This window comes from Lutjanus erythropterus, chromosome 12 (assembly GCF_056507025.1).
Source record: "Lutjanus erythropterus isolate fLutEry1 chromosome 12, fLutEry1.hap2, whole genome shotgun sequence".
Taxonomy (NCBI): domain Eukaryota; kingdom Metazoa; phylum Chordata; class Actinopteri; order Lutjaniformes; family Lutjanidae; genus Lutjanus; species Lutjanus erythropterus.
The window spans coordinates 14,510,011-14,523,230 of NC_139328.1; the positions used below are offsets into that span (position 1 = coordinate 14,510,011).

General features: G+C 40.0%; 1 protein-coding gene across 1 annotated transcript; it reads left to right on the forward strand.

The window, feature by feature from the left end:
* Positions 1–654: 654 nt before the first annotated feature.
* On the forward strand, positions 655–10,731 carry mcm4 (minichromosome maintenance complex component 4). Its single transcript, XM_084732762.1, has 16 exons — positions 655–724; positions 843–1,001; positions 1,510–1,673; positions 1,829–1,930; positions 2,026–2,121; positions 2,493–2,588; positions 3,241–3,379; positions 3,551–3,771; positions 3,885–4,005; positions 4,854–5,113; positions 6,434–6,799; positions 6,906–7,033; positions 8,366–8,573; positions 8,697–8,925; positions 9,169–9,302; positions 10,147–10,731. The coding sequence occupies exons 1-16, from the start codon at positions 664–666 to the stop codon at positions 10,240–10,242; spliced, it is 2,580 nt and encodes an 859-aa protein (XP_084588888.1). The 5' UTR covers positions 655–663; the 3' UTR covers positions 10,243–10,731.
* Positions 10,732–13,220: the final 2,489 nt, after the last annotated feature.

Below are 13,220 nucleotides of genomic sequence, written 5' to 3' on the forward strand. Positions count from 1 at the left end.
ACAAAACAATAACCTCATAAACCAAACAATATGGAGGGCAGGAAAATGTTTCTAAAGTTCTTTTGCAATTGCCTCCATGTCAAAATACAATTTTCTACAAACTCAGTCGATTCCCCTTTAATCATCAGGCTTTAAAAACATGTGGCTGCAAAAAACACAAACTCCAGCTCACTCAAGAGTGAAGCTGACGTCCTCCAACAGACCTGAATTCGATAATTAGGTTGAAATCCATCCACAATGACTTATATCTAAAATCATACAAGTTCAGTGTTTGTTTTTAGGGTTTGTTCAAAGTCTTGACATTAAACAGTCCCACTGTTGTATTTGTCCTAACTAAATAAATCCTCCGTTGATCCCCTTCTCTTGAAATTAACAAGCATTAAATTATCACGATGAAAACACACAATCAACTGGTGAAATAGACAAAAAGGACTATATATTGGTTACTGTGAGTATGAAATTGGAATTGCATGTATATTACCAATTTAGATGTCATGATAAAGTCTGAGTGTCTGGAAATCTTGAAAGTACTTGAAATGTACTCTTAAAAGGCTGCTCCAACCCTGTGTTTACTTCTCCTGCAGAAGTCATTATGGTGGCCTTTCTTCCTCCTGAAAACTTAAATTTTTCTGAATCCATCTGAATTTTAGATATCCAGCAACAATGTCTTCCCCAACATCGACTCCCGGCCGCAAACGAGGAAGGGACGCCAACCCAGCCACACGTGAGTTGGTTTGCTCAGCAGTTTCTTATGATTTCACCTGAAATGTCCACTTGATGGTAGGTGGTGTGTGTCAGTGTACGCTGTTATTAAGTTGTGTTTGTGTCTTGCGTCTCCACAGCCAGCAGTGAGGGCCCCATCTCGCCTCCGTCTCAGCGGCGCAGAGGTCAGGACTCCTCCACCGGAGACCTGATGCCGATGCCCACCTCCCCGGCCACCGACATGCTCAGTCCATCAGCACCTCAGGACACGTCTCTGCTGTCCAGCCCGCGTCCCTCAGGTACTAACAACAGAAAGTTTGATTTGTTTCAGCCTTACTCAAGAAAAACACAGGATATTTTTAAATTTCTTTGTTTTGATACTCTTAACAGGCTGGTGACAGGTCCTTAAAATGTCTTAAATTCACATTTACTCATCAAAGGCCTTAAAATGTAATCTTAAAGTCTTTTTGGGGATATCTTAAATATTAATTGGATGCCATAATGGTGGTCTGAAATGGTCTAAATTTCACTCCGGTGCCTGTGGTATCTTGTTACAGACTTATAGGCTTTCTATAAAAGACATATTTGGACAAAATGGTCCTTAACTCAACCAGTTATTGTCATTCTGCCTCACTTATCATTTTGAACTGGCAATATATGCATTTACACAGAAGAGTGTCTATATTTTCACATTTGATGTCATTTTCTTTCAAAATTGGCCTTAAATTTAATTAAACTGAAGCGTTAAAAGTCGTTAATTTAGGCACCCTGCACCAGTGTGGTTCAAATATGTCTCTTTTTGAACAGTCCTCCCCAATGAAGTGGACATGAGCTCCCCTCTGATGTATGGGACCCCCAGTTCCAGGGTTGAAGGGACCCCCCGCAGTGGAGTGCGTGGCACCCCGGCCAGACAGCGCCCTGATCTGGGCTCCATTAGGAAAGCTCCTCAAGTCGATCTTCACTCCGAGCCGGTCAGTGGACGAGTTCAGAATATTCAGAGATGGTTTATTGATAATAAGAATAAACCTTTAGCTTTAAACTCTTAAGATCTTAAGACTCTTAAGATGAAGTGAATTTAATAAAGACAACAAACTCTTGTCATGTTTTTTTTTGTTTTTTCCCCCAGCCAAGTGCCGATGGTGCTGTAGCCAGCGAGTCAAACGCAGGTCAGAGACTGGTGATCTGGGGGACTGACGTCAATGTTGGGACATGCAAGGAGAAGTTTCAGGTATGCAATCTTAAATTTTAGCAGTTATGGGATATTTTCTCCTCTCGGTACAGAAGGGTTAATTGTTTACATGCTTTGCGTCACTTTTCTTTCAGAGGTTCCTGCAGAGGTTCATCGACCCGTCCTCCAATGAAGATGAGAACGCCGGTCTGGACCTGAACGAGCCGTTATACATGCAAAAGCTTGAAGAGGTAGTGTGTTTATTTATCTGTTTATTTCAGGGTGTCCTGTTGTGTCACGTGGTACTGTTTAGGCCAGACCCAGTCTTATGTTTGAATGAATGGATTAATTAACCCACTAATAAAATGCTGATCATTTAATAAAGAATTTAAACACCCATAAATGTATAAAGTAAACAGGTTATTTAAATAAAATCCCAATGATTGTTTAGGCCGATCTACAGTTTGGTTTAAGTCAGACTGACACTGCATGAATTTTGCTTTAATCCCATATATTTTGTGGCCTTTTCACATCTTTTATACAGGAAATGAAGGGAGACATCCCTCAGAATTACTGGAAATCTCAGATATATTGTATTAATATTTGTGTTTTTGTCCCACAGATCAGTGTTGTTGGTGATCCAGTGCTGAGTGTGAACTGTCTGCATGTGCAGTCATTTGACCCAGAACTGTACAGGCAGCTCATCTGCTACCCACAGGTAATGTCCCATATGTTATCATTTATTTTTATTGCGCTGTGTGTTTAAAAAGAAAACATTTTCCTGCACCAAGTTGCACCCTTTTTTGCTACATTATTAAAGACCAAAAGAAAAATTAATCACTTCCCTGAAGGGCAAAATAAATACTACACAACAGCTTAAACAGACATTAGATAATAAATCAATGTTAAAAATAGACTGTACTTGTGTAGGCTGAAGCCTTGGCTCATTATCAGTCAGTCATAGTTAAAGTGCAGAATCACCATGCAGCCTGGTGGCAATACACTTTACAGTTAAAAAGAATACAAAGGATGAAAGAAGCAAGAACATAAAGTAAAATAATTAAATTTAAAAACACCAGTGTTAAAGGGATGTTTGAAAATGTGATGGACCCAACAAGTTCTAGGGTGGGCTTGTAATAGTGAATAAAGGAGATGTTTTCAGTCTCGATTTAGACTCCTACTAAACATGGATGTTTAACATGTAATGGAAGGCCGGTGTAGAGATAAAGGGCACGACAGACAGATCCTCTGAAGCCAACTGATTATTTTTACCTGAAGGAATGACAGAGACTTTTTTGTTAGCATTTTATTTTAAATCACACTTAATTTCTCTGGTGGCTGTTTAACTGAGTACTTTGTTCACTTTGCAGGAAGTCATCCCGACCTTTGACATGGCCGTCAACGAGCTCTTCTTTGAGCGTTTCCCAGACTCCATCCTGGAGTTCCAGATCCAGGTCCGCCCCTACAACGCTCTGAAAACCAGAAACATGAGGAGCCTGAACCCAGAAGGTGTGTGTGTGGATTCATTGATCAGCATGTGATGAACGTGAAGTCACACTTATTAGGAGATTACTAAATCCCATATTTAGTGTGGGATTCTGTGAACGTTCTTCCTTGCTAAAATGTGAAGCGTCGGCTTGGTGTTTAAGCTTCTGCGTGCCATCTGTTTTTCCTCCTCAGATATCGATCAGCTGATCACCATCAGTGGCATGGTGATCCGCACCTCGCAGCTCATCCCTGAGATGCAGGAGGCGTTCTTCCAGTGCCAGGTGTGCGCCTATAGCACCCGTGTGGAGGTGGATCGCGGGCGCATCGCTGAGCCGGCTGTGTGTCGCCACTGCAACACCACCCACAGCCTGGGGCTCATTCACAACCGCTCGGTCTTTTCAGACAAACAGATGGTGAGAGTTCGGCAGGGTCGAGGGGGCAGATTGCTTACAGTCAACAACACCTAAGTGGTGATCAGTGACATGTTGCTGTGGAGGTCATGACATCTGTTCATGTTTTATAACAGATCAAAGTTCAGGAGTCTCCGGAGGACATGCCGGCCGGTCAGACGCCTCACACGACTGTTGTCTATGCTCATAATGACCTGGTTGATAAAGTGCAGCCAGGAGACCGAGTCAACATCACTGGTAAGATTTCCTACATTTGTACTGCCTCTATTTTCATTCTTGATTAATCTGCATTTACTATTTGATCTATAGCATGTAAAGAAAGTAAAAAATCCTCATCACAATTTCCCAGAGCCCAAAGTGATGTCCTCAAATTTCTTCTTTTGTCCAACCAGCAGTCCCAGAAACCAAAAAGGTTCATTTACTGTAATAAATAAGGAAAAGAAAAGCAGCAAATCCTTAATTTAAGAAGCTGGAACCTGCAAATGTTTGACATTCTTGCTTGAAAAATGTCTCGATTAATAATCAATTATCAAAATAGTAATTAATTTCTTTTGGATCAGTTAATTGGCTAATAGTTGCAGTTGAAGTGTCTTTCGTTTGTCGTCCAACCAACTGTCCAAAACCCTAAAAATATTCAATATTCCTTTCATTTAAAACAGATAAGAAGCAGTAAAATCTCACAGATGAGAAACTGGAACCAAATAATATTTCTAAATTGTTTAAAATATGACTTTAAAACAATTGATTATTTATTATTTTCTGGAAATGGACTACAGTTCTGTAATCTGTAGCAGGGTTGTCAAACTGAATTTTATCCTGGGTCACATCAGTATTATGGCATGATTGCCTCTGCATTTGATTATTATTGGACACCTTCAGTGTACAGATGACAATATTGCACAGTATTATCTCACATGTAGTTTATGGATAATGTACTTCCATATTGTAACATTGAATTGTTTTGCAGAGACTGTTTGTTTTTGCAGGCTCTGTTCCAGCTCTGATCTCCTCTCTAGATCTCTTCCAAGGACAGTAAATATATCCATGTCTTCACTCATCAAACTTCTTCTCACATGTCCCCGCAGGCATCTACAGAGCAGTCCCCATGCGTGTCAGCCCCATTCAGAGCAGCGTGAAGTCTGTGTACAAGACTCACATAGACGCCATCCACTTCCGCAAGACAGATGAAAAGCGCCTGCACGGTTTGGGCGAGGAGGCTGAACAGAAGCTGTTCACTGAAGACAGAGTGCAGACTCTGAAGGAGCTGGCAGCCAAGCCAGACATCTATGAACGCCTCTCCTCTGCCCTCGCGCCCAGCATCTACGAGCACGAGGACATCAAAAAGGTGGGTGTGTGAGAATGAAGGCAAGCCAAAATGAGTGTTTACCTGCACAAGCAACAAGAATAATCACTGAAGTTAAGATTTGCGTGCGTTTTCTAGCATTTTGGTTAATCAGTTCAATGCCCAAGATGTAGTAAAGTCAACAGAAATCTAAAGAAAATCTGTGCCATAATGGGGACAGCTAACATTTTGAGACATGTTAGGAAATCCACAGGTGCAGTTATTAACTTTAATGGCTCCATGCATGTAGGTATGTCAATTTCAAGGGTTAATAGAGGTTTTAAAAGTAGACATTGTTGCTCTCGTCACAGGAAAAGCACGTTTAATTGTTAACATTGAAAACAACTGCATTCCACTTAGATGAGACACTACCAGGGTCCTGGTATTGTGCATTGTATCTCACTGGCACGGCTTACCGGGGACATGTGATGGAACTGAGCCATCTTTCATTATCAGGCCTTTTTTCCACCAACATGGTTTTCCTTGCAAACCGAAGTGGGCACATGGGCACACGTATTCTGCAGGTCGTTGTGTGCTGTGCAGCGCCCTCTGTTGATGACAGCCTTGATCTCAATGTTTGCACTGAAACTTGGAAACGTGGGCTGCTCTGCTAGATGACAACAAGGTTCCAAGAATCTTGAATGAATCCTGTTTATGAACCAGGGCTATTTTGTTGGCAAAGGGACTTTAAAGGAGTTTCACTGCTGCTTTTTTCTGCAAAGACCAATTAAAATGTCTGCTGTGGAAAAAGTATCTACTTAGTATCACCGGAACCATCACTTAATGTTATCAGTCCCACCTGTGTATTGTGCTGTGGCAAGTCTAATTAAGGTTGAGTAGAAATCTAGTTAGTCGGATGTATATAAATCAAAATAAATAATGTGATAAAGTATAGTGACGTATTCCTTAAATCAGAGCTTCACCGTCTTGCCAGAATCGGATACCACAATTTAAATGGTCACAAACGTTGAGTCAATGAGCCTGTTCACTTTGAGGCTTTCACAAAAGACGAGAATAAATAAGTTGAAATAAAGATAATCTGAGATAAAACAATGAAAAGTGATAAAGGTGCTTGAGTAATTTGAGTTTACCCGCAAGTTTCCAACTTTGACAAATGGAATAATCAGATAAGTTTGAAAACGGAAAGGACCACGCTGAAGCCTTACATCATTATAACCAAAATCTCAGGGGATGTCTGTTCTAATCACAGTATTGACATTATACCTTTATATATTCCAACTCTGGATTTAATTATTCATCTAAATAGTACCATGATACAGAATTGTTTTTCAGCGCATTAATTTCCCTCTCTGGTGGTTTCAGGGTATTCTGCTGCAGCTGTTCGGTGGCACTCGTAAGGACTTCAGTCAGACCGGCCGGGGGAACTTCCGAGCCGAGGTGAACATCCTGCTCTGCGGAGACCCCGGCACCAGTAAGTCCCAGCTGCTGCAGTACGTCTACAACCTGGTGCCCCGCGGTCAGTACACGTCGGGGAAGGGCTCCAGCGCTGTGGGTCTCACTGCTTACGTGATGAAGGACCCGGAGACCCGGCAGCTGGTCCTGCAAACCGGCGCTCTGGTGCTCAGTGACAACGGCATCTGCTGCATCGACGAGTTCGACAAGATGAGCGACAACACACGCTCAGTGCTGCACGAGGTCATGGAGCAGCAGACCCTCTCCATTGCTAAGGTTTGTGTGACAGATTTCAACATGTTTAAACAGCTTAAAAAACACATTTTGTTCAAAAAGAAAGTTAGTTGATGATTCTCACTTTTTTCCACGTTAATGTCTGCAGGCTGGAATTATCTGCCAGCTGAACGCCCGCACCGCTGTGTTGGCTGCTGCTAACCCTGTCGAATCTCAGTGGAACCCCAAAAAGACCACAATAGAGAACATTCAGCTGCCTCACACACTGCTGTCCAGGTGAGTCAGCACCATCACACTAAAACACACCTGATTTAAAAAAAAAAAAAATCATTCCCTTGATCACAGTTAAAATCTTGCTGAGAAGGTTGGTAATTTAGCAAACCGGCATCTTTTATCAGCTCTGAAAGAGGGCTGGCAGTCAGCACTTTGGCACAGTTTGAGTTTTCAAAACAACATGAAATCCTCAGAGGTCTGTGCCTGAAGTGCAAGTGAATCAGTAATAACATGCATAAGTCTAGTCAGATTTTATTTATGGAGCCCAAAATTACAAATAACAATTTGCCTCAGCGGGCTTTTACAATCTGTACAGAGTACAACACCCTCCGTCTTTAGACCCATGATCTGGACAAGGAAAACACAGCAAAAAACACATTATCATGGAAAAATAGGGTGGGAATGGGTTAATACAACAAAAAGAAAAAATAAGGATTATTCTCAAAACTTGCCATATATCTCTTTTAAAGTTCAACCCTTTTTATTCACCATTTTTGACATGGTTTCTAAAATCCTCTCATCCAGAGCCAGATCCTTCACTAATCATCCTCTGCTCATTTTAATCCATGGTGAACTTTTCTTCAGCTCCAAAAACAAATTCTTTCCTTTCTCCTCATTACAGCTAAAAGTTAATACTCATACTGGAAGAAAACGAACGACTGTTCCAACCAGTAAAAATGTGGCATGTTTATTTTTTAAGGTCTAGTGTGTAAGAGTTAGAGATTTATTGATAGAATATGGCAGAAATGGAACATAATATTCATAAGTATGTTTTCATTAGTGTATAATCACCTGAAAATAAGAATTGTTGTTTTTCGTTACCTTAGAATGATCCAATAATGCAGAAAGCCGGCGTCAAATAAAAGCTTTTAAGGACTGTAAATGAGACTGCAAATGCAAAATATCACCTGTTGCAGTAATGCTAACCTCTATAGCTATAATATCACTCTGAATCCATGTTAACTGTGTTCACAGTGATAAAGGACAAGCTGAGCAAGGCTAGCCAGTTAGCTGCATGAACCTTATAGCTAAAAGTTTACATCCTCAATGACTTCATGCATTTAGAGTAGACAAATGAGTCTACCTGTTTTCACTTGACTAATTATATATCAAACAGATTCACATCTTTGTAGATGAAGTGAACTGCTCAATTAAAAAATGTTGAGAAAAAACAGTATAACAAATCAAAGTATATAGAGTGGTATGACAGTTTACAGGACTATACAAATGCTACTAATTGACGTCAAGCCTAATGTCATCTTCTCTCCTTCTGTCATGAAGTTTTAGTTTCTTGGTTGGTTGGTTTTTTTAACCCTGCGTTACGTTCTCCACCAGATTCGACCTCATCTTCCTGATGCTGGATCCCCAGGACGAGGCTTACGACCGCCGGCTGGCCCACCACCTGGTGTCGCTCTACTACCAGAGCGAGGAGCAGATGGAGGAAGAGTTCCTCGACATGGCTGTGCTGCGGGACTACATCGCGTATGCACGAACATACATTAATCCAAGGCTGAGCGAAGAAGCCAGCCAGGCCCTCATTGAGGTTCGTACTCGAATTTCTCCACATTATGTTGGAGATTTGCAGCAGAGTTTGACCTAATAACACACTCACTGGTGTCCAAGTGGCAATTAATATTAATTTGACCTTGTGCATGTTGGTCCTCAGGCTTACGTGGACATGAGGAAGATCGGTAGCGGTCGGGGGATGGTGTCCGCCTACCCAAGACAGCTTGAGTCCCTGATCCGCCTGGCAGAGGCTCACGCCAAGGTGCGCTTCTCTGAGAAAGTGGAGACCATCGACGTGGAGGAGGCCAAGAGGCTGCACAGAGAGGCCCTCAAACAGTCGGCCACTGACCCCAGAACAGGATTTGTTGACATCTCTATCCTCACAACAGGTATGTGACACAGAGCAGCGTGAATATGAAGTGATTTTCAATGTGGTTAGAATATTAGAAATTATTTATAGGTACAATATGGGTGAGAAATTACACCAAATTACTGTTTTACTTTGGCAAATGGGCTACAAAACTGAACATGTTCAGGTTTTTGGACTATTGACCAAAACCAGTACACAAAATAATGCTGATAGATCGATAATAGTCTTCAGTGTATTTGAGTGTCTTCATTTGTGATTCCAGGTATGAGCGCCACCGCCCGCAAGCGTAAGGAGGAGGTCGCCCAGGCCCTGAAGAAACTGATCCAAGCCAAGGGAAAGACACCTGCCATGAAATACCAGCAGCTGCTTGAAGACCTCAGAGGACAGTCTGAAACCGTACGTCTTTTATTTTGCCTTCTGTTGTACCACATTTTGAAGTCTGCATATTCAATTTGCCAGACAGTTTTCAGCAGTGAAAGTGCATGGGGGAAATGAAACCTTTTAACACGCTTTCTGCAAGCCCTTATTGAGTCTAAAATCCTATAATCTGATTTTAGGCCTTTAAATGTCTTAAGTATGTGTTTTGGGAAACATTTGTATTGATCACGCTGTAACAACTACATAACATGGAACCAGTAACCACTAATGCCTGCTGTATTGTGTGCAAGAAAACACTCAATGAACGTAAAATGGGCCTAAAATTTTATTAGTAATGGTCTTCAATTCCCTCTTAGGTCTTAACATTTGTAACAAAAAAAGTAGATCCATGCATAAGTGTTGAATCAAATTTGGGTCCTATATCAGCCTAAATGGGTGTTTTACCTGTAAGACTAAGAGTCTTAATGCCTTTCTTTGTCATCTGTGGTGTGGAAACATCGGATTTCCACACAGTTAAAGAAAATAAGTGTGTGTCCCGCTCTCGGTCTTAAATCGCATTCACATTGGTCTTAAAAGGGTCATGAAAAGCCTTAACTTGTTGAAACCTGCCAAGACCGTCTTTCAGGGTCTTGCCATTTATTGCAAAAGTAATTGTGGATCCATGCATAGTAAATTTAAAAAATGGCTTAAAGTTAAGTATTTTTGAAGAACAAAAGGAGGCAATTTACCAGAGTCTAAGATTCAATTCAGCCCAAGATGACGAAAAGCTATGAGAGTATTTGTGATGAACTTTTCAGCAAAGAAGTTGTCCCTTTTTATCAGCACCACCACTTCCTGTATTGACTTCCTCGTGTGTTTCCAGGCGATCACCAAGGAGCTGTTCGACGAGGCGCTGCGAGCTCTGGCTGACGAGGATTACTTGACAGTCACTGGAAAGACTGTTCGTCTCCTCGCCTAAAGACACACCCTGCAATTATGTACAGTCCTTAATTTTAAACCCTATCCTGTGTTGACCTCTTTGCTCATGCTGTAAAATATTTTTGTAAAATTGAAGCACCATATGTTTTCTGGCCGTATTAGATGTTTGAATATCCTCGGATTTCAGGACGTGATTCAGAAAAACCATATGAGTCACTCAACCCTTGGTGTCCTGTGGTGATTCAAAAAAAAGAGAAAAAAGAAGAAGAAAAAACACAAACTGGCAATTAATAGAGCTAATATTTAAAAGTGCTTGTATTTCATTTGTTTGTTACCTGTTTTCAAGTAATGTTCTTGCTGTTTTGTGCTCTTTGTTATGGTAAAAAAAAAGCTCTTTTCTTACAACTTGTACATTTTAATCACTGAGTCTAGTCAGTGATTTATTATTTCCACAGTGTTGAATTGTCCTTGTAGTTTTCATTGAATACTTGTTAATAGAGGGAAAAAATAAAATGTTGCTCACTGAAAATTCTTGGCAACCTTCTTTTTTCTGTTTTGTTTATTGGGTTTTTGTTTGAGCGTGCAACCACATGTATTGAGCAGGTTTATTTTTTAGTCAAAGGCAGAAGAAGACAGAAACAAATGTGTTGCAAACAAGTTACCATGCATGAAACATAAATGATAACAAAACCAACCATGGTTACAAGTTTCCATTATGGAAGAAGGACATATACAGGTCCACTATCTTGGAAGCTTATGCAACTCTTTCGTTCTCCTCCAGTGGCTCTTTGTGGCTCTGATAATAAACTATATGCAAACTTTTTTTTTTTACATTTTAATTTTCATGTATCATTGTTTATCATTCAATCCAAAAAAAGAAATGTTTCTGAGGAAACTAAACAAATGTTCCGCATGCATTTTCCACTGTATTAAATCATAATTTCTGCTTTTTTTTTTTAAAACAAATGCAGATCTCAGTTTCTAACAATCCAACTATCAAATCTTTGACCTTTTTGACTGGTTATTGTGACCCCCAGGAACACAAAGACCTAATACATCCACTCTAATTCTATTATTCTCAGGCAAATGATGTCACTAGTGCAGCAATGAAATGTTAAAAATACAGCCCTCATTTCCCATCATGCCTAATCCTTGACTGAGTAGTTAAGTTTGCTGTTTTATGTTACAAAGTGCAAATGTTTCTTTTTTGTTTGTGTGTGTTCCTATTCAGAATGTGGTTGGTAGTTGCTGTTTTTGAGTTGGTTTATAGTTTTAACTAGCAGTCAGGTTGCTGTTACACACTGCTCTATAGTTGGGGGATCAATCTTGTCACAGTGTCTTGTTATTGCCTTCTTGCATGTGATCAATAATATCTTGGTTAGATATGTATCATTAACAATGACATAATGTTTTATATTTCCATAGTACAACTTTGCATTTGATAGATATTGGATACCTGAGAATATCTTTAATTGTAACATGTAAGTTTTCCAAAAATGAGTGTAATTAAGATATGCCTCTCTATTCCCACATATGCGCCAAAATGATCATCGTGAACAAGTTTGTTTACTCTTGATTTTAGGTGTAATGAAGTAGTGGGTTAGATTTTTCAGTCCAAACTGCCTCCATGTTGTTGAACTGGTGTGTTTTCTGTTGTGATTTCCATGTTTAGTTCCCTCATAGTGGATGAAGCTTTACAGCCTCTTAAATTTTGATACAGGACTGAGATTGCCTTGAATCGTGTCCCATTTTATGTCCATATCAGCACACCAAGCGCTCCATTTAAGGTTTTCAGTTTTGTATTTCTTTCATAAAACAATCCCTCTGCTGTAAGTATCTAAAAGTCGTCGCTGGTTTATTTTTTCCAGTGGTTGTAAGTTTTAGTTGAATTAAATTCCAGTTTCAACATCATATTTTCCCCCTGAGTATCTTAAAAGTTGTTGAAATCCAGTGAGTCTCTACTCCCTGGCAGCGTTTTATACTGTATACAGTTTCTGCACCGGGCTGTTCGCCGCTCCTCAGTGAATCTGTGTGATGTTTATCTAAACCCAAGACTTCATGTTTTTTATGGCTGCAATATTTCACCAAGTGGAAATATTCTAGATATCTTCTCCGTCATTTTATTCACATTACCTCATAATTCAGCCGGCATAGTTGGTGTGCTTAGAAAGTTTGGGTTCTCCACAAGAACTTAAATTATGTGTGAGGGTTGCAGCAACATGAGTTGTGCTGATAAACCGCTGGGGGTCAAATAGGGGAATAAGAAGCTCATGTTTTGACAGTCATATTGTCAAGACACTGAATCCCTAAACTCTCAGTGGGAGAAGGTATCATCTGCAGCAAAAGCCTGAATTAACCTTTTGACAGACACTCTGGGGTCTCCATCTTACGTGACGTTTGTTCAAAACTACCAAACTTTTGTCTAAAATTGAAGTGGAGAGTCCAAAGAATCAGTGACTTATAGTTCGGTCAGTCTATCTGAAACCCAAAAGAAACTGCAGTACTAATGTTTCATAGGTTTTATTGGTCCCAATACCCTCCTGTAACATATATTAAAACTGAACCACCATATGTTTTCTGGCTTGATGAGATGTCTTACATTTTGAGACATGATTCAGGATAAACACGACTCATTAAACCTGTGGTGATTTTAAAAGGGAGAGGGAAACAAAACACATATATTGGCACAAAGAGTCCAAAGATTCAGTGACATTTAATACAAATCAACCCAGGAGAAACTGCAAAAGTAATGTTTTATTGTTTTTATTGGTCCTAATACCCTCCTGCATCATATATTAAAAGTATAATTTCACTGATTCAGAGACATTTTCTTCTTCATCTTCTACATCTCATTTTCTTTTCTCTCTCTCTTATTTACTTCTTTCCCTTCAACTTGAAAAAACAATAAAAAGAAAGTTAGAAAAAAAGAACGGTCTTATCTGACTGTCGTATGTGAAAGAAGACCGTAAAAACAAATGTATAGACATAAATTATATAAATTACATGTTCAGATGAAGA